Genomic DNA, 20,476 nt, shown 5'->3' on the forward strand with positions numbered 1-20,476 from the left:
AAAAATTCTCATATGTACGAACATTTACAATACAAAGACCATGGCATTGGTCGTATTTCGGCGTTGTTCAATTTATACGCCCTACACCGGGCACTGTGGTCGAAATTCGACAAGGTCATTATGAACCGGTCACAAAAAATGCCGATCCTAAAGAGGCGTCTATCACGAGCACGGAAAGATCCGAGGTCACAAAACATCTTAGTAGGCCCTACGGGCAGAATTAATCAATGACTACGGGTCATCTTGTCCGAAAAATGGACCGATAATTCAAAGAAAAATAAAAACAAGCACTCAAATGAAGAAACAAGAAAAGTGCAACTTTCATATATACAAAAGGTACTTTTACAAAGAACACTTTCACATCAAAGGTCAAAAAGCCAGCAAAGGCAAAAGGCAAAAGCCAAGTAAAAATCCTATGTTAGATGACTGGAGGCAGAATGATCGGACTCGGTTCTCTCGGAATCGTCTGAATCGGACCCGAGGGCGTGGTTTGCCTCCTCCTCCATTCCTTTGGCCTGGTTTATCAGGGCCGGAAGATCAGAGAATCCGTGCTCGGCTTCTTCGAGGGTCAGCCGCCGAGACTTCCACTTCTCGTACTCGGCGACGATGGCAGTATGAGCCTCGGCCGCCTCCACGCCTTTCCAGGCTTCTTCTAAATCAGCCTCGGCTTTAGCTCACTTAGTCTCCAGCTCGGCCCGGTTCGCCACAGCAATATTCCTCATGTGAACAGCAGCTTCTAGCTCAGCCTTAAGAACATCGTTGGCGCTTACCGCCTCCTCCAGCTCGGCTTTTAAGCCCTCACATATCCGAGACCGCTCCTCGGCTTTCCCTTCGAAAACTCTCATACGTTCTTTATACATAGCGGCGTCGGATTCCAATAGCCGGTTCCTCTCGGCTAGGCCCGCTGCATCGGCCTTCACCAAATCCAGTTCCCCCCGGAGTTAGGATACGGTGGTCTCCAGCTCGTCCACCCTCGACGAAAAATGGGCTTTGTCTCGGCTAAGGCCAATCTTCTCAGTCTCGAGGCTTCGATTATAATCGGTCATGGCGACCAATTCACTCTTCAAACGACGATTTTCGTCCTTGGCCGCATCGAGCTCGGGACGAAGGTTGGCAAGAGCAGCCGCCCGACCCAACTCTTCCTCTTTTTCTCGGAGAAGATGCTTATATTTCTCCGTTTCTCGGCCTTGGACATCTAGTTGGCCTCGAAGATCGTCCATCTCGTGTTGGGCACGGATGAAGGCCTCATTGACCAGTATCACACTCTGCAAGAAAAACAAACATGAAGAATCAAACAAAGTGAGCATAAAGCCTACTGATATATAAGGGTGGCTGAGGGTCTTACCCGGTTGCCCGCGTGCATGCCTTCGTTCATAAGGCACTGCCAGGTGACCCCGGTCATTTTACGCTTGTCCGAGTCGGAGACAAGAGGCCGTAAATAGCTTGCTACTCCCACCGGGCGCGATAGAAAGCCGCAATCCTCGGGGACGGTGATTACGGCCGATCTAGTCCTTCTTGGTTCTACGCTCGGGGCTGGGAAGATGGTCACCAGGTTATCTCTAGAGCCAGATTCTGACTGTCGGTTAGCCGACCTCGTGGCCCGAGGAATTGGCAGATGGCCGAAACCCGCAGTTTCACCTGTAGCAGGAGGAGTTGTTGAAAACATATCTTCAAAATCTTCAGCCCTCGGAGCCGGGGTAGATGAACTTGGCGTGGACTCAATGTTTCTGGCAAAGATCGGGGGCTCCACAGTGGAAACAGGTTCATGGTCGGGAGACGGATGAGCGTGAATGGGGGCTTCGGTCTCCGGAACTGGGGCAGTTCTTTGATCGGCTGCAGTGACAACCGTTTCCCCCGGTCCCTTCCTCCTCTGCAGGGGAGTATCTTCCGGAGAAGTTTCACCTGAAATGTCGACAAAGTCAACCGACCGGAGAGGAGCCGGGGAAAGGATTTCTTCTGCACCTGAAGGAAGAACGGAAATCAAGAGACCTTTGTTGACAGAAGGCAAAGGCGTAACGGAGGCGGTCTCCTCGGGTACTGGAGCCGTTGACGGAGCCGGGTCGACCCTCCGAACTATGATGTCGGGCTCCGCTTCTTCTCTCGGGCGCCGGGCAACACTTCTTGCCTTCTTCCGTTTGGGCGGTTCCCCCTTTTCGGAGGGTTGTTTCCTTTTGGAAGCTTCGACAAGAACACGGGAAGAACCCGCCATGTCGAACGCGGACGCCGGAGCAGGGGAAGCGACCCCCGACTCCGATATGGATGCCACCGAGCCCTTCGGCAAACCTGAACGACAAAGGCATAGGCAGGGTTGAGAAAACTGACGACCGCGAATGGCTAAAGATGCAACAGAAATGAAGGAAAGTCAAACGTTACCATGATTTTGAGCAATCCATCGACCACGTGACAAATGGGCCCATGTTCGGTCCTCATAGGGAAGCTGGCCGAGGAGTGTCGTGACCCATTCACTCAGATCACGAATAATCGGGGGAACAAATCCGTTTGCTGCAAAAAATAAGGAAAGGGCAATAAGGAAACAACACTAAAAACGGCTAAACAAGTAAGGACGATTGCTCAAAGGATCGAACTTACGCTTGTCGTTCCACTTCTCCGGAAAAGGTAGATGGGCGGCTGGGATTATGTCCTCGGTTTTTACCCGGACATAGAGTTCTAGCCATCCCTTGTCCCGGTCTTCGTCCATCTTCGAGAAGAACGGGTTCCGGCTACGCTTGGTTAGTTTTATAACACCGTCCCGGAATATTCTCGGAGAATATAGGCGTATTAGGTGGCCCAGCGAGAATTCCTTCTCGGCTCTGTTGGCCAGCAGCCGGAGGCAAGCAACGACCCTCCAAACGATTGGGCCGATCTGTGCCAAAGTCACACCATAGGTCCGGCACATATCCAGTATGACCGGATCAATCGGGGGGTCGAGTTTAAGGGTAAAGGGATAAGAGTACACGTACAAGAACCCTTCCCGGTGGTCGGTAATGGATTCGTCCGGCCCGGGTGCAAAAACCCTCACTAGGCGTGTGTTCCACCCGCAGTCTGCCCAGACTATGTCAAGCTTATCCTCGGTTATGGAAGAAGGATATCGCCTCACGTCGTATCCCCGGTCTGAGATGGCAGAGGGCTTTTCCGCCTCGAGGTCTTTATTGAAGTTAAATTTGGCCGGTATAATATCCGAGGTCGTAGTCTCGGGGTTACTCCTTTGTTTAGTCGGAGACACAGTCTCGGCCCTCGGGGATGAAACCGAGGGAATTTCGGGAGAAGTGGTTTCAGACATATTGTAGGAATGAAGGGAAGGGAATTTCGAAAGATATTGTAAAGGAAACGAAGGAAACGGTGATTTGAAGAGCAACTGGAGCAAAAGGCAGTTGGCGAGAATGGTGACAAAATTAATCTCCCTTTCACGTAAAAATAAGCGAAGATTTGGTAGTAGATTTGTTGTAGAAAGGATGAAGTTAGAACACAGAGGAGAGAATAAACGAAAGAGAAGATCGTAAAAGTGAAAAAATGAGGAGATGAGGGGCTTTATATAGGCATAAGGAGGGGAACGGTTATCGAGGAGGGCCAATCGGGGATCGCCACATGCCCCATCATTAATGCGAAGCGACCCGAAACAACGTGCAAAAGGCGGTTGGCAGGAGCGGACCATCCGGAGCAGGACACGTGGCCGTCGAAGGAAAAGGCGTGACGCAACTATTCCCGCCAAAATAAGGAGATAAGAATAGGCCATCCGGGAGGTCGGTTGTATGATTCATTCACTTCCCGTTACTCCGATGGATCGTTGGCTCGGGAAGTGTGGGGGCTATCTGTATACGGTAAAAACCGGATATGAGTCATATCCGGAGAAACTATGGATTGGAGGAAGAAAAGGGTCGGGAGTTCGCACGAGGGGCGTCACACCTTCCCGGATAAGCGCTTTAATCGAAGCTGAGCAGAGGCGCCCTTTGGCCCGGTCTCTATGCCACCGATGGTTCGGGGACTCTTCCCGAGGGTTCATCACCGTTGATCCGGACAACCGTTTGCCCGTGTATCCGTTGGTCCGTTATGACCGTTGCTGAAGCGCACCAGTGGTGTCACGTCATGGTCGGCCACCAACTATGCATGTGTCAGACGGCGCCGTCAGTCCAATCCCACCAAATCCGTGCAGGGGCTGTCCTTTTTATTGCTATTTTATTGATTCATATTGTATGAGGCCCATGGGCTCACTGCTATAAATAGGGCATATCCACCTCCCTTAAGGGGGTTCGGCTCTTCTTACTTTCCAAGAACATTTGTAATAGAGGAACTCTTATATACTAATTCTTCCATCATTTAATTCGGCCAAGGCCGCCTGTTATTGTGATTAGTGCGTTTCATCTATCAAGTATCATACATTGCTCACAAACCTTTATATCGCTAACCTTCAAATATTTTGTTTTCTTTGTCTAGTACACATCAAGAACAAAACACATATCCTATACTCACCTATAAATTTAATTGATTACCCGAATCCGGGGTAAACAATATTAACCAATATTTCTCCTCAAATACAAACCTTCAGATGAGAACACTATTTCATTAATCCATTCGAGATACAAACATTGACATTTAACATTTGCAAATACATGAGTTATTTCAAACAAGTATTACTAATACTGAAATAATATTAGTCAACGGGCTGTGTATTTTTGTTTTGAGAATTTTTGGACTTGTTTGGTAGGGTAGAGATGTCGTTGCCGGGTAAAAACTTACCCGCACTGGGTGTTTACACCCGGCCAATAAACAAATGACACGTGTCACTTTATTTAACTGCAGCTATTAATAGTTAACCATAGATAACTACAATGTATTTTGCACACAATCTTACTTAATATTAATATCAAACCTTAATGGTCGTTCTATTCTCCCTTTAATCTCTGTTGTTAGCCACATCACAAAGGCAGTTACTGGCCATTGCAAACTTTTATCTTTTTTATTCACCGGATTCATTATCAACTTGACATTAGCAGTATGAACAAAGCAATCAAGAATTTTTACGGTACTATCTAATGTGTATAAAAACAATCACTAATTTGTCCTTAGGATCAAATGCCTCAAAATAAAACCAGTATCAAATCATTCTATATGAAGTATTTCAATTTCTAAACAAATGAAGTATATCTGACAACATAGCAAATGGCGATATGACAGCTATGTTTTAAACAACGGGTGATTTTTACAAGAAAGGCCCTGAAAACCAGTGGTCTTGAATTTGTTACCCCGTTTGTCCTATCCACAAATATTCAACTTCAAAAGTCAAAAGTGTTAGAAGTTTTTTCCATGGGCAAGCAGGGGTTAAAAATTCAAGATAACTCATTTTGGCTTAATGCATATACGGCCCCTAAACTTGCCCTTTTTTTCTTCTTCATTTGGGCACCTCAACTAAGTGTTGTTCCTATTGAACCCCTGAACTCGTCCTCAAGTGTGTATATCAAACACAATCCGATTTATATAGTATTCCATCTTCAATGTAGCAACATGCTAATACATATTTTAATTTAATTATGTCATCTTTTAGCTAAGATTAGCAGCAATTGAGGGGGAGAGTATCTCTTAATTAAGTGACAGTGGAAGAGCAGAACCAGTAAAAACCGACACATCCATGACCTAAAGAATAACTTACCACATGTCTAAAATATTACTCCACTTTCATTTCCCCAATATAATTTATGTTTCTAATAAAAAACAGATTTAGGAGGTTTGATAGACACACTTGAGGACGAGTTCAGAGGTTTAGTAGGAACAACACTTAGTGGAGGTGTCAAAATGAAAAAAAAAGGACAAGTTTACGGGGCACCATATGCATTAAGCCAACCCATTTTCAAAGCCATTGGATGTAATTTCTAGTTAAACAAGTAACAACAACCCTAAAAGTGGCTATTGGTACACTTAACCCGTTAAGATTCATACATCGCCCCAATGGACCAGTCCATAATTTTTAGGGAATTTTACATAAATGACTACACTTTGAGTGTTTAAATTTTGCCATAGCTACAGCTTCAATATTTACATGGCATAGCTACTGTTTTCCCGCTGTATTCAAAAAATGGCTCGCTGTATTCATAAAACGGCTTAGCTGTATTCATGAATACAGCGAATAAATTTTTTTCAAAAATTCTTTTCACTGTATTCAAGTCATATGTATTCAACTCAGTTGTATTCACGCCAATTGTATTCAACTCAGTTGTATTCATTTATAACTACTTTTACATTGTATTCACTTTATTGTATTTGAAAATCAGTGGTATTCAAACAACATAAATACAAAAAAAATGTATTCAGCTTGCACAACTGAGTTAAATTTTCCCAAAAAAATTAACAATACACTCAAATACTGAATACAAGAAATAAAATTCACTGTATTCATTTGTATACACTTCAAATTTACTGTATTCATTTTGTATACAAAAAGATCTCCTTTGAAATACATGCGATAAAACATTGTATACACTATATGTATACACTCCAATTTGAAATTAAATAAAATAAAAAGCTCAGATCTGAGCCACCACCGGAAAGTGACCGGAGGCAGCAACGACGTAGATACAAAAAAAAAAAAAACTTTCTCTCTCTAGGAAAACAATAAAGCTTAGATCTGTTGTTGATGATGATGAGATGGCGACGGCGGCGGCAGCGATGAACGGCGCCGGATTTGAGCATTGAAGCCATTAATGTAACTTTGGAGCTTTCTCTCTCTAGAAAAACAAAGAGATTTAAAGATAGAGAGAGAACAACGACGGTGGTGGAACTCGCCGGAGATCTCCATGGTGGCAGGCGGCGGTGGAGAGAGAAGAAGCGGCAGTGGAGGAGGCGTGTGAGTGCTGTCGAAGTACCGCCGGTGGTGGTGGTTGTTGGAGCAAAAAGGAAGACTGCTTGGAGAGAGAGGTGATGGAGGAGAGAGAAAATGGAGGAAAATGGGAGGAGATTGTGAGAGAATAGAGAGAAAATAGTTTTAAATATTAAATACAATATAATTTTACTATACTAGTTATCTTGTGTAACTGACATACAAGATTTAGCTATGAGATGTAATTTAGGCAAAATATAGCTACTAAATATAAATAAGGCTTAATGTTCTCTATACCATGTAGATTTCCCTAATTTTTGTATGAAGAAATTGCACTGTTTGTGCTTTAAATGGGCTGGTCTTTGATATTTGTCCTTCAAATGGGCTTGTCTTTAATTTTTGGTCTTTAAAATAGAACTTATGCCTAGTGGGGCAAAACATTTTTAAGAGAAAAAGTTATACGCGACATAATTTATGCAATATTATGATGTGAAAATATAAATTTATGCTCCGTGAAAAAAGTTGTTTCTCTTGAGGACAAAAATTAAAGACCAGCACAAAATAGAGATAAAATTGCAAATGACCCTATTTGTACCCTTCTCTCTCATACACCGGCCCAATGGACTAGTCCTCATTCATACACCGGCCCAATGGACTAGTCCACAATTATACTTATTGAATGGTGTCATTTTTTTTTTGTGCGGATCGTCCTTCAAAGGCATTGGTTTTTAATTTTTGTCCCTCAAATGTCTGTAATTTTTACCCTTCGCTTAATACCCCGAGGTTCTGGGTTCGAACTCCAGCTTAGTAAAAAAAATAAGAAATTTCATAAGGCAGAGTTTTGTACCTTAAGGTAGAGTTTGAAACTCTGTATGACTCTGCCTTAGATAGAGTTTTGCATTCAAAACTCCGCCAGAGGCCTAACTTTGGCTCGAATAGGCCTAACTTCGATAAGAAACTCTGCCTTGCGATTTTTTTTTTTTACGCAATCGAGGTTCGAACCCCAAACCTCATGGTATTAGGCGAAGGGAAAAAAAATTAAAGACCACCAATTTGAGGGACAAAAATTAAAGACCAATGTCTTTGAAGGGTATCTTGCAAATGACCCAAAGGATCTTATTATTAGGCCCATTGAAATGCTGGGCCAGGCCCAAACTATATAATACTCAGAGCCTAAGTTTACAACAACAACAACAAGCCCAGTAGAATTCCACAATGTGGGGTCTGGGGAGGGTAGAGTGTACGCAGACCTAACCCCCACCTTGAAATTGCATCAAACTGTAAAACATTTTGGGATCTTCATAAGTCACGTAGGAATTAAGTTATGGGTCATAAGTTATGTAGGAATTAAGTTATGTGGTTTTATAACATTTTTCGGATTTTATTAAGTGTTGAAAGTTTGTCGTGTCCGACATAACTTGTGTGATATACATATTCTAAGCGAAATCTAAACGTATGCCGCGCGAAAAGGATTGAAGGGAAAGCAAAAATTAAAGAACAAATTTGAGGGACCAAAAAATTAAAGACCACAAATAGATCATTTATGAGAATGAGCCCTCTCCCATTCATACACCGGCCTAATGGACTAAGTCCACAATTAGCATTTGTTGAAGAATCTTATTAGGCCCTTTGAAATACTGGGCCGGGTCGGTCCGGGCCGAGTCGGTCCGGGCCGGGTCAGGCCCAATATATATATATATATAGGACAGAGCCCAAGTTTCTAAAACTGGAAATTGCCTCAAAACATTTTGCGATCTTCAACCGGAGCTCGGTTTGAATGGGAGACAATAAGAGCGATACACCATCGGCGGCCAAAATCGCCGCTCAGGAAGATGCACTACTCAAGCAATTCTTCGCTGAAGTTAGTGAAGTTGAACGCAATAACGAAGTTAACAGGTTTATCTCATCTACATATTTATAGAAATATTTGTTATGTTAATTGTAATTCTAGTTCTTCATCGTTGAGAATTCATATTTTTTTTTCCTGTTTTTTCTTGCTAAGTTGTTACAAGGCGTGTAGTTTTACCCTAATTTGGAGTACTTTTAGTGCAATAACCAAGTTAACAAGTGAATCTCTATTTTGCTGTCTATATATGCACATATTTATGGAAATTTTTGTTATATTAATCCATTGTATAATTATAGTACTTCATTGTTGCGAATTCGAACATTTGTTGTTTTCCTTTTCTAGGTTGTTATTTAGTTGTTTTTTGTTTGCATGTTCATATTTCGTGTAGTTTTACCCTAATGTGGACGAGTAATTTAGGCGATCACGAAGTTAAGAGGTTCATCTCTATTTCGCTGTCTATATATATATATATTTTTTTTTTTTTTTGATGAAGTAAGAATATTATTAACAATAAGGGCATTAACTAGCCTGTATACAAGAAGTATACCAAAAAGTAGAAAATCCTACAAGAATACATGATTTTCTACGAAAGTCGCCCAATCATCTATACAAAAAGTAACCTCATGGGTGCACCAAAAAGAATAAAGGGAAAAACCTGCAAGGGTGGCTCAGTTGGTTGAGCATGGGCTTGCACAATGGAGGTCTCAGGTTCGAAACCCCCTGCGTACTACAGCGGGGGACTTGCCTTTTGGGTCGAGCTCGTCGCACCGGGCTTGTCTAGTGCAGGTTTCCTCTCCTGTGTGGTTTGCGAGCTATTACACAGGAGCTGGGTTTACCTTGGCGCACCTGATGGGTAGCGGCTGCGGGTTCCCATGTCATTTAAAAAAAAAAAAAAAAAAACAAGGAAAAGAGGCTATTTCTCAAGTGTACGATATCTTTCTCTATTCCATCAAAAGCTCTGTTGTTCCTCTCACTCCATATGGTCCACATCAATGCTAAGGGGGCAACTTCACATGCCCTGCATCTCCTCCTCCGTCTTCTACGAGCCCAGCTAAACATGGTTTCTTGCACGGTTCTCGGCATTTCCCCGCTCGAAACCAAACCATCTCATCAACTCCCCCCATAGCGAAGATGCTACACAACAATGTAACAGTAGGTGATCTACATCTTTCCCTGATTCTTTGCACATGAAACACCAACTAACACAAGTAATCTTCTTCTTCCTTAAGTTCTCCGCTGTCAAGATCACCCCCGTCGTAGCTAACCAAGTGAAGAAGCACACTTTCTTGTTACTCTAGGGATCCATATCGAAGTATGTGGGAAAACAATCTCCTCTCTCACCAAAAGCTTCCTGTAATAAGATTTAACAGAAAAGGTGCCGTTTTCCCATTTCCAAGTATCTTGACAACCTATAGTAATTTTTTGTTTGTTGACAAAACTAACCAAGTTTTGAAATTCTCCAACTTCCCAGTCTTGCAAGTTTCTTCTAAACCTCAAATCCCAAAACACTTCTCCCCCTTGTAAACTCAATAATTTACAACCGACATCCTTTCTTGGCAAGAAATCCTATACATGTTAGGAAAAGTGAGTTTCAAAATATTGTTTCCACACCACCTATGACTCCAAAAATTCACCCTACTTCCCTCACCCACTTGAAAAGAAGTATTCTTGTTCAACTTTTCCCACTCCTTTAAAATATTTCTCCATAGCCCACACCCGTATGGAAGTGGGGCATTTTTAGTCTTCCACCCCTTCCATAACCCCATACTTCTCCGCAATTACCCCCCTCCAAAAACCATTTACCTCTACCCCAAATCTCCATAGCAACTTTCCTAAAAGCGCCTTGTTAAAGACCCTTAGATCTTTAATTCCAAGACCACCCCAACATTTTGGTGTGGTTACAAACTTCCAATCCACCAATGGAACTTCTTTTCTCCTCTTGAGCCATTCCACAAAAAAGCTCTCTGCACTTTTTCCAGCTTCTCTGTAACACTAACAGGAGCTTGTAGCAAAGACATGAAGTATGTAGGAATGCTCGGCAACGTGCTCTTAATTAACACTTCCCTCCCTCCTTTGGATAAGTACCTCTTCTGCCAGCCTGCAAGCCTTTTTGCTACCCTCTCTATCACCGGATTCCTAGCCACTTTGTCTTTATTAGATCCTCCTAGTGGTAGCCCCAAATTAGTTGGTTGCTAGAGCTCCAACCTTGCAATTCAAAACATGTGCTAGAGCCTCGACATTCTCCACCTCGCCAATTGGTATGATCTCACATTTTCGAAGATTGATTTTTAGCCGTGACATCACCGGGAACCATGTTAACACTTTTCTCAAGTAGGATAATTGGAATCTGTTAGCATTGCAAAACACGAGTGTCGTTTACAAACAAAAGATGGGACACCTTCACCGCACTTTGGCCACCTACCGCAGCAGCAAAACCCCTCAAATATCCACCGGCCATCGCTCTATCCATTATTCTACTCAAAGCTTCCATAACTAAAATGAACAACATAGGGGATAGAGGGTCACCCTGTCTTACTGCTCTTGAGCTTCCAAAAAAGCCACATGGATTTTCATTCAGCAAAATAGAATATTTAGCCGTAGAGATACAAAACCTGATCCATTTCCTCCATCTTGCACCAAATTCCATCTTCAACATATGAAATCCAAAAACTCCCAGTTGACATGATCATAGGCCTTCTCAAGACCCAGTCAAACTACTCCTGGTTCTCCTTGCTTGCATCTTGAGTCAACCACTTCATTGGCTACCACCTTCTTTAGTCTATTAGAAAGTACTTTAGAAATAATGTAATAAATGCTTCCCACTAGGCTAATAGGTTTGTAATTCCTGATACTCGAAGCTCCCTCTTTTTTCAGAATAGTGACAACAAATGAGGCATTAAGGCTTTTCTCAAAATCCCCTGTAACCTGGAAAGCCTCAATGGTCTCCAACCCCTCGTCCTTTACAATACTCCAACACTGCTGAAAGAATGCCAGAGTGAAACCATCAGGTCCCGGAGATTTATCCCCAGCACAACTGTCGACGGCCTCCTTCACCTCCTCTTCCTCCCTAGCGCTCTCTAGCCACCCCCTTTTATCCTCCCCTAGTTGGTTAAATTCTAAACCCCCCAATCTAGGCCTCCATTCTGCCTCCTCCTTAAACAAACACTCATAGAACCCCACAAATGCATCTCCTACCTCCTCTTCCCCCTTATGTACTACCCCGTCTACCTCCAATGATTCTATGTAGTTTCTCCTCCTATCGGCCGCCGCTACCCTTTGATTTTTTTTTTTGGTATTCGAGTCTCCTTCCTCCAACCATAAGACCCTTGATTTTTGCCTCCAACTTGTCTCTTGAGCTAACGCCAACGAAGCTAGCTCTCTCTTTACCTCCTCTTTTCTCAGTCTTTCCCCTTCACCAACTCCCTCGCCCGCTCAACCCTCTCCTGTTCCCCCACTTCATGAATTAGTTCTTTCATCTTCACCTCAACCCTCCCAAACACCTCCCTGTTCCACAACCTAATATCCCTCTTAAGCAATTTCAATTTTTTCGCAAGTCGAAAAGATGGGTTCCCCACACCACATAACTATTCCACCACCCCGCTACTCTATCCCCAAAGTCCGCCACCCTCAACCACATATTCTGAAATCTGAACGGGGCTCTGACGCTCCTTCCTCTCCCACCATCTAGCATAATGGGTGAGTGATCAGAAGTCAGTCTTGGCAGAGGAATTTGGATCACGTTCGGAGACATCTCCTCCCAAGAAGCGGACACCAAGAATCTGTCAAGTTTGATCTAGAAGAAGAAGTTCTGATCTAGGCCAACTGAAAGAGGCACCTGTCAAAGGAAGGTCAACAAGAAGTTGGTTATCAATAAATTCTGAGAACTCCTCCATAGCCCTTGTAATAACCCTACCCCCCTCCCTTTCCTCCGGATACCTAAAGTGTTAAAATCCCCTCCCAACACCCAAGGAATATCCCACTCCCCCATAACATTCATCATCTCCTCCCAGAACATCGACTTCGATCCCTCCCCCACAGGACTATACACTCCCCCGAACCCCCACTCCATCATGTTCCCACAATCCCAAAATCTTGCTGCTAAACAAAACTCCCCTTTCTTTGTCTCCACACATTCAACTTTTCTCTCATCCCATAATAAGAGAATCCCTCCCTCATTCCCCCTAGCCGAAATAGACTCATACAGACAGATCTTCCCCCCCACAAACTTCTAACAATGCAATCAGTCACCACTTCCATTTTAGTTTCTTGCAAACAAACAATGTCCGTCCCCCATTCCCTAAGTCCAACCTTGATGATGGCCTTTTATTAGGTTCATTTAACCCCCTCATCAATTGCGCTTCTATTCTTCATTGATGTGAATTTTTATTGTTTCATCCTCTGGATGCTTCAATGAAACAGCTTTAGTTACAACTTACAAGCAAGGAATGTAGTTTCATCCTGATTAAAAAAAAAAAAAATTGTTACAAGCAAGGACTGTAGTTTTACCCTAATTTGGCAAGTAATTTTAAGATGCTTAAGAGTTAAGGCTGATTGGATACTTTACCTTATTAGTAAGTCTAGTAAATTCGTTTTGTTTCCTCCTTTTCTTTCTAAGTTGTTATTTAGTCGGTTTTGTTTGCATGTTCTTGTCCTCCCGTGTATAATTGTGACAAGTGAGGCGTGTAGTTTTACCCTAATTTTGGACGAGTAATTTTAGTGTGAGCTTTGATAAGAAGATGCTTAAGGCTGGTAGGATACTTTACCTTATTAGTAAGTCTAGTAAATTAGTTTATAAGGCTTATGAAACCTTAATTGCGTAAAAAAAACCTTAAATTTCATTGGTAAATGAATCCATGTTTTTACGATGATTTGAGATGTTAAATTAAGCAGTACGGAGGAGAGATTCGACGTATTAAAAGGAAGAAGAAATAAAGATGTCATGCTTGGTTTAATGATTTATGTTTGAATCATGAAGCCAACTCGTCATCATGGTCGATGAGGCCAAGAACTCCATAAACCTGAAACTTACACGGATGTATAACATGTATATCAATTGTGAACCACCTCTCTCTATTTATAAATGGAAGTCTGTGGGCTATTTTTCAACTTAAACGGATTTAAGGCTAATGGGTACCTTATATCTCATCCAATTCCTTCGGGCTATGGAAGCATTAAGATTGATGCTAAGTGATGCAAACAAATAAAGAATGGATAAAGGTGCTTTGGCATTGAATAGATTTGTAAGGGGCATAATACTTCACTACCTCCTGAACTTGGCACTGTTTATTCCGTGCATACCTAAACTACTTTCAGTCATAATTATCCCTTGCTATTGGCTATTTGATAGCCTCAACATCTTCTAAGTGTCAACAAAACCATACTCAGTGTACTCCCACAAATGGAGTTCTGGGGAGGATGGTGTATACGCAAACCTTACCCCTTCCTTGTGAAGGTAGAGAGGCTGTTTCCGATAGATCCTCGTGTTAACCTGGTACTTCGTTATAGAATACGAGGATCAACTATTCTTTTTCTCTGGTTGTTGTAACACCCTCATTACCACTTGTCTGGTTATCTCTTTATTGTGATTGATGCTTAAGCTATACTTTTTAATATTGTGTTTGAGTGTGTTGTATATCTTAGTGTGTTTTCTTTTGATATGGGTTTGTTTGGTCAAAACAATCTATTCTATATCTATTTCTTATTTTTATCATTCTAGGTTGTCATAATCTGGGTACAAATTTGAAAACTGTGCAGGATCCTTTCATGCTTCAAGTTGAATCCGTTTGACTATCTTAACTTGCGCTTTGATTCATCCATAGATGAAGTCAAAAGGCAGTATCGCAAGGTGTAAATTTGTCAAAACATTTTCCGTTTGACTCAAACCATTCCTTTATTCTGTCAAGTTATCTAATATGTTGACTTGAATTACCTGCAGTTATCTTTGCTTGTTCATCCTGACAAGTGCAAGCATCCACAAGCGAAGGAGGCATTTGGCGGTGAGGAAGATGCTCTTTCTGTGTGCCACTTTTATATAATTCCATTTATTTTAGTTAGTTTCTGGAGTGAAGGATTGTTTTTTTTTCTTTTTTTCTTTTTCCCGCACTCTTTTTGGTAGGATAAATTTGACGAAGTACTGGGATTGCGCACTTCATATAGCATTTTAACTGCAAGATATATAACTATCCATTATGAATTCTTAGTGTAGTTTTAGTGAATTTGTTGCAACTACCTTCAAGAAAACTCTTTGTCAAATGTTAATATAGCAGAAGCTTTGTATTTTTGAACTAAGCCAAGAAATGTGGCTCAAGGATAACTCTCCAATTGGTTCAATAAACTTGCAGAACTAAGACGAGAAATGTGGCTCGAGGATAACTCTCTAATTGGTTAAAGGAAATTGCAGTTCATTTTTTTCAATATTTAATGACTGATGGTTGCTGATGTACACTTAAGATCATGCTAAGCAATTATTTTTTGGAGAACTGCACCTCAGTTCAAACAAGTTGTGTCGTCTATATGAATCCTCACTATTGTATTCCAACCACATCCTCTCTTTCAATTGAGCTGATCGCCGTATATGGTCCGTCTTGCATACAAATTCTTCGGGTCCCAAGTCCTGCATCCACCAAGAACATTTCTTCCCTTAAAGCGTAAAACTCCAAATTGTTAGGTGTCTTAAGATTAAAACCTCAAATTGTTAGGCGTTTCCATATCTCTTTATTCTTATAAATTGGAGTCAGGATACTCTTTCTCCGCTCTTCAGGCATCCTACCACTTAGTATTGAGTAGCTTAGTGCACCATTCAGCTCCAACCTCTTTAAGACACTTCCAAACTTCTATGGGAAACTATCTGGATGACAAGCTTTTCTAATTCTCATACTGTGACCACTTAGCCCACTATTAAAAAAAACATGAAATCATCTTGATACTTAACTTTTACAGGTAGAGTTCATTAAGAGAGCCTCCTCCATTCACATTCTTACCAAATTTTTTTGTACAACCATACGACTATAATGTCTTCATATGTACTGGTTGTTTGGACTTGGACTTGCATTGACCTAGATTTTCTTGGAAAGGCAGAGTACGTGTGACATGAGTGTGTTGTTTTTATTTGAGTTACTTTTAAGGTGACACCATTCTGCATATCAAATGATTTTTTTAACCAGCAAACATTGTTATCATTAAAATATCACCCTTAAAAAATTCATGAAAGATATTTAATGTCGGAATAGGCTTTTCTTTTCAAGAAGAATGTCAAGTATTAAGAATCCACTTTCGAAGACACTACACTGGTATATGTACAATCTTTGTCCTGTTGCTGTTTCTTGTCGCATTAGTGCGACATCAGTTTAAATAGCTGTTTGGAGTGAGAATTTCCCCCTCGTTTATTGGGAGAAACATCGTACTAGACATGTTGAGTCAGACAGAATTAGAAGCAGCCACGGAGTGTTTCATAGAGGAGTTAAAGCCTTTCCTGATTGTTAAAATTAGTCTTTTAATGCTTATTCATAGTTTTGTAGAGAGAAATTCTGATAACTTTGCTGTTTTACTGTTTGGGTAGGTTAACACCATTCTAAATTTTTCCGCTTCCTTGTGGAAAGTTTTTACCCAATTCGATCTCATTTTATATGCAGCATTAGCAAAAGCCCAGCAGTTATTACTCGACCCGCAGGAGAGGGATTATATTCTGAACCAGGCTAATGCAGCAAAAGGTCGGTTGTCCTTTTTCTTTGTCTTGTCCTCTTGTTTTCCTTTCCTGCTTGTCACATTGTCACTGTATCTTTTAAGGAGACTGACACTGCTTCTGGTATTATTCGGTGGTGGACATTGTCCAAAGTTTCTTTTTTATATATTTGGTTGTTACTTATGTGGGAAGAGTAACACATAGTGCTTTCTTTTGTTTGGTATTGCAAGTCTTGTTTTGTCACTAAGTGGAAACTATATTATTCTTCATTCTGTCGTATCTTTTTTATGGCTTGTGTCTAAGACTCAAACAACTCTTATGTTTTTCCTTCCCTTCTTGGGTATGAGTACAGAAGAGCTGAGAGCAAAGCGGAAGAAGCAGCTTAAGAAAGATACTGCTAGTAAACTGAAATCAATGGTTACTGAGGTAATTATCTCTGATAGGCTCTTCTGCAATGTCTTCTCATCAGATTTTGTCTAACTTGAATGTCAATTGATTAGCTGGAATTGTTGTCCCTGGATTTCAAACGGGGAATCGTCTCCCTGACGTTTTTTGTAGCTTTGGATGGCCATTTTATTTCTTTACATTGAGAATGGTGTTAATCATCGCCCAACACACAACTACCTTAAATTGTGCTTGTATGCCACCTTGATTTACTCTAAGCAACTAGATGTGTTTTGGACTAACTTTCTCTCACCTATCAGCTACTGCAACTTTGTTGAATTCCTCATGTTTTCTACCCCAAAGGTTGAGATCAGTAGCAGTTAATTGAACGTTTAGGAAAATATGTATAACCATGAAATTTATTTTCTTAATTTGAGATGTTGATTTTTTCACCATAAGGGAAAATTTGACGAAGAGTATGAGCAATCAGAAGAATTTCAGCATCAGCTGAAGTTGAAGGTTAAAGAAATATTGACGGACCAAGAATGGAGGAGGAGAAAAATGGCAATGAGGGTACTTATACCAGCTGCTTCACTTATCTGTCATCTTTTTAGATTTTTACCGAGACTTTATATATTGATGTTGTGTAGATATCAGAAGAGGAAGGTCGCTTGAAGAAAGATGAGGAAGAAACAAAAGAGATGTGGAAAAGAAAGCGTGAGCATGAGGAGCAGTGGGAAGGAACTAGAGAAAAGAGGGTTAGTTTTCAATGCATTATGTAACTTTCTGTTTCCAGATACATGAACCTTCCAAAGTCTGACTTATGTTTCGGTCTTATATATATGTAGTCAGTTGTCTAGTGTTGGTTCGCAGCTCGTCTTGTTAGAAAAGGTTCCCATGATATATTTTGGAATATTTGTTCATCTGAAGTGTTCTTTCTTTAAAATAATTTTGCATGATCAAAGTTTATACTAACTACTTAATAGTCTTGCTTCTTGATTGTTGTTAGGATTATATGTGCAGTTATGTACATTTTCTGCATGAAGTATTACCTATCGTGTATCCTCTGGTTGTATTTGATGTGGTTATAACAGAATTTTGAGGTGATTTAGTTACAGACAAAAAAATTCTGAAATTAGTACTACAAGAAAGTTGCATCTAGTGTATACTTGTATTTGGGTAAAATTCTAAGATTAAAGTATTTATTGGTCCACTTTTGTTATTGTAAAATGACCAGAAAAAAAAGGTGATGCCTCTGACTCTGCTAATCATAGGGCATCTTAGCTCTTAGCTAAGACAGGATGTTACAAGAGCCGAGCATATGACGCTTCCGGTTTCAGGAACATGAGGAAGTTGTTGACAATTGTCTATGAACTTAAGTGGTTTACATCATCTATTATGTCAGTATAATTTTTCTTCTAGGACTGTACTTTGAAGCTTTTGGGGTCTTGTTATAGTTCTTTTTTGCGGCAAACGATACAAATAGTAACACTGGTGTTTCGGGTCTTTGGAACATGATAATTTTGTTCACCACCTGGTCTCCGCTACCTCCTTTGAGGTCCCAACTAATCCGGATTCGTGCCGCGTAAGGCTCATTAAAGGAGGGAGCGCTCCCTTAGGATATTTTTCATTCCCAGAGCTCGAACACGAGACATCTAGTAATCGCATTGAACCTAATATGAAATTGTACAGTTCAGGTTGCCGATGTGTTCTGAAATCTAGACTTATGGAATTGAGTTTACTTTTCTGGTAGCTGATCTTCACTAATCCTTGTGATCAGGTGTCCAGTTGGAGAGATTTCATGAAGGGAGGAAAGAAGGTAAGACCGATTATTTCTTATATTGTAATCACTTGATACTTTTTTCCTATGTGAAGGTTATTTAGGGGAAAGTTTATAGGTTTGAAGAAAATGTGAACGAAAAAGCTTTCTGTGCTTCTGCAGGTCAAGAAAGGAGAAATTCGGCCTCCAAAGTTGAAAACAGAAGATCCCAATAAATCTTACGTTCAAAGACCTGTGAAACGAGGTTAAACACATGTACTCAATTAGTTCTGGTACAACGATATTTACAGCTTGAACTAAGCTATCGGGGAGTATAAACTTCACACTTGTATCAATTTGTATCTGTAGAAACTTAATCATTCTGCAACAAAATTTATGTTGCACCCTATTTAGATGTATATTAAGTTAGACATGGACAGAGAAGGCGAGCCCTCGTTATTCTTTTCTGTAACATATTGGCTCCATGGATGTTGCATTTGACATAAATTTCTGTCTATGGGCTGAATCCTAGGAGTTCTTGCTAAGCCTTTTTTTTTGGACAAACACAACTTGAAATATGAGTGCATCTATAAACCCAACAATCGGAAAAGTATTGTAGGAATTGGGCTTATTGAACACTTTTCGGCCATTGCTGAAAAATAGCCATTGCCATGAGATTGCAAGTTTTACAGGGAAAAAAACTACTTCTATGGAGGGACCAACTAATATGTTGTAAAACTATAAGGGAAGGATCATCAATTAACGTTGCATCATTCTATCCCAGGTGACTTCAATCAGTGTTTTTCCCAAAAATTATTGTACTACATTCCCATCAAGAATTTTGCTATAAACTACGCTGTCTATTTATAAAGGGCAATTCGCAGAATTGCCCTTCTTTTGGGGTGGTCTTTAAATTTTGCCACTCATATTTGCGGTCTTTAAATTTTGCCCCTCATATTTGTGGTCTTTAAGTTTTGCTCTTAGCTTGGATGGTTCTGGGTTCGAACCCCCGCTCAGGCATAAAATAAAAAAATAATTTCGCAAGGCAGGGCTGGAGGGAATGTATGTCGGATCCGGCATAAAGTTCTTAAGGAAAAACTAAAGTTATGCCGGAGGGGGCATAACTTTTCCTCAAGGCATAGTTTAGTTATGCCTTATGGGGCAAAATTTTTCCTTAAGGAACTATGCCTTATGGGGCAGACTTTTAATTAAGGCATAATCAAAAGTATGCTTCATAAGGCAGAATTTTTCCTTAAGGCAAACTTTTAGTTATGCCTTAAGGAAAAGTTCCGCCTTATGGAGCATACTTTTAGTTATATTTTATGAGGCACACTTTTAGTTAAGGCATAACTAAAAGTATGCCCTATAAGGCGGAACTTTTCCTTAAGGCATAATTAAAAGTTTGCCTTGAAAAGTAAAATAAAATAAAATATATGTCTCAAGGCAAAGCCTGCTCCCTCCGGCATAACTTTAGTTTTTCCTTAAGGATTGTATGCCGAATCCGGCATAAATTCCTTGAGGAAAAACTAAAGTTATGCCAGAGGGGACATAACTTTTCCTCAAGGCATAGTTTAGTTATGCCTTATGGGACAAAACTTTTCCTTAAGGAACTATGCCTTATGGGGCAGATTTTTAATTAAGGCATAACCAAAAGTATGCTTCATAAGGCAGAACTTTTAGTTATATTTTATGGGGCACACTTTTAGTTAAGGCATAACTAAAAGTATGCCCCATAAGGTGGAACTTTTCCTTAAGGCATAATTAAAAGTTTGCCTTGAAAAGTAAAAAATAAAATAAAAATATATGTCTCAAGGCAAAGTCTGCCCCCTCCGGCATAACTTTAGTTTTTCCTTAAGGATTGTATGCCGGATCCGGCATACACTCCCCCCAGCCCTGCCTTGCGAAATAATTTTTTCATTTTATGCCTGAGCGGGGGTTCGAACCCAGAACCTCAGGTATTCAAGCGAAGGGCAAAACTTAAAGAACACAAATATG

At 40.8% G+C, this 20,476-nt stretch overlaps 1 protein-coding gene across 1 annotated transcript; it reads left to right on the plus strand.

The window, feature by feature from the left end:
• Nucleotides 1-8,516: 8,516 nt before the first annotated feature.
• Nucleotides 8,517-19,026, plus strand: LOC132600648 (J domain-containing protein spf31-like). The gene is made up of 9 exons (XM_060313954.1): nucleotides 8,517-8,704; nucleotides 14,412-14,502; nucleotides 14,593-14,653; nucleotides 16,289-16,366; nucleotides 16,691-16,764; nucleotides 17,182-17,295; nucleotides 17,373-17,480; nucleotides 18,503-18,541; nucleotides 18,665-19,026. Exons 1-9 carry the CDS (start codon nucleotides 8,586-8,588, stop codon nucleotides 18,749-18,751), a joined length of 771 nt encoding a protein of 256 aa, XP_060169937.1. The 5' UTR covers nucleotides 8,517-8,585; the 3' UTR covers nucleotides 18,752-19,026.
• The last annotated feature ends 1,450 nt before the right edge of the window (nucleotides 19,027-20,476 follow it).

This window comes from Lycium barbarum, chromosome 6, assembly GCF_019175385.1.
Source record: "Lycium barbarum isolate Lr01 chromosome 6, ASM1917538v2, whole genome shotgun sequence".
In the NCBI taxonomy this organism is placed as follows: domain Eukaryota; kingdom Viridiplantae; phylum Streptophyta; class Magnoliopsida; order Solanales; family Solanaceae; genus Lycium; species Lycium barbarum.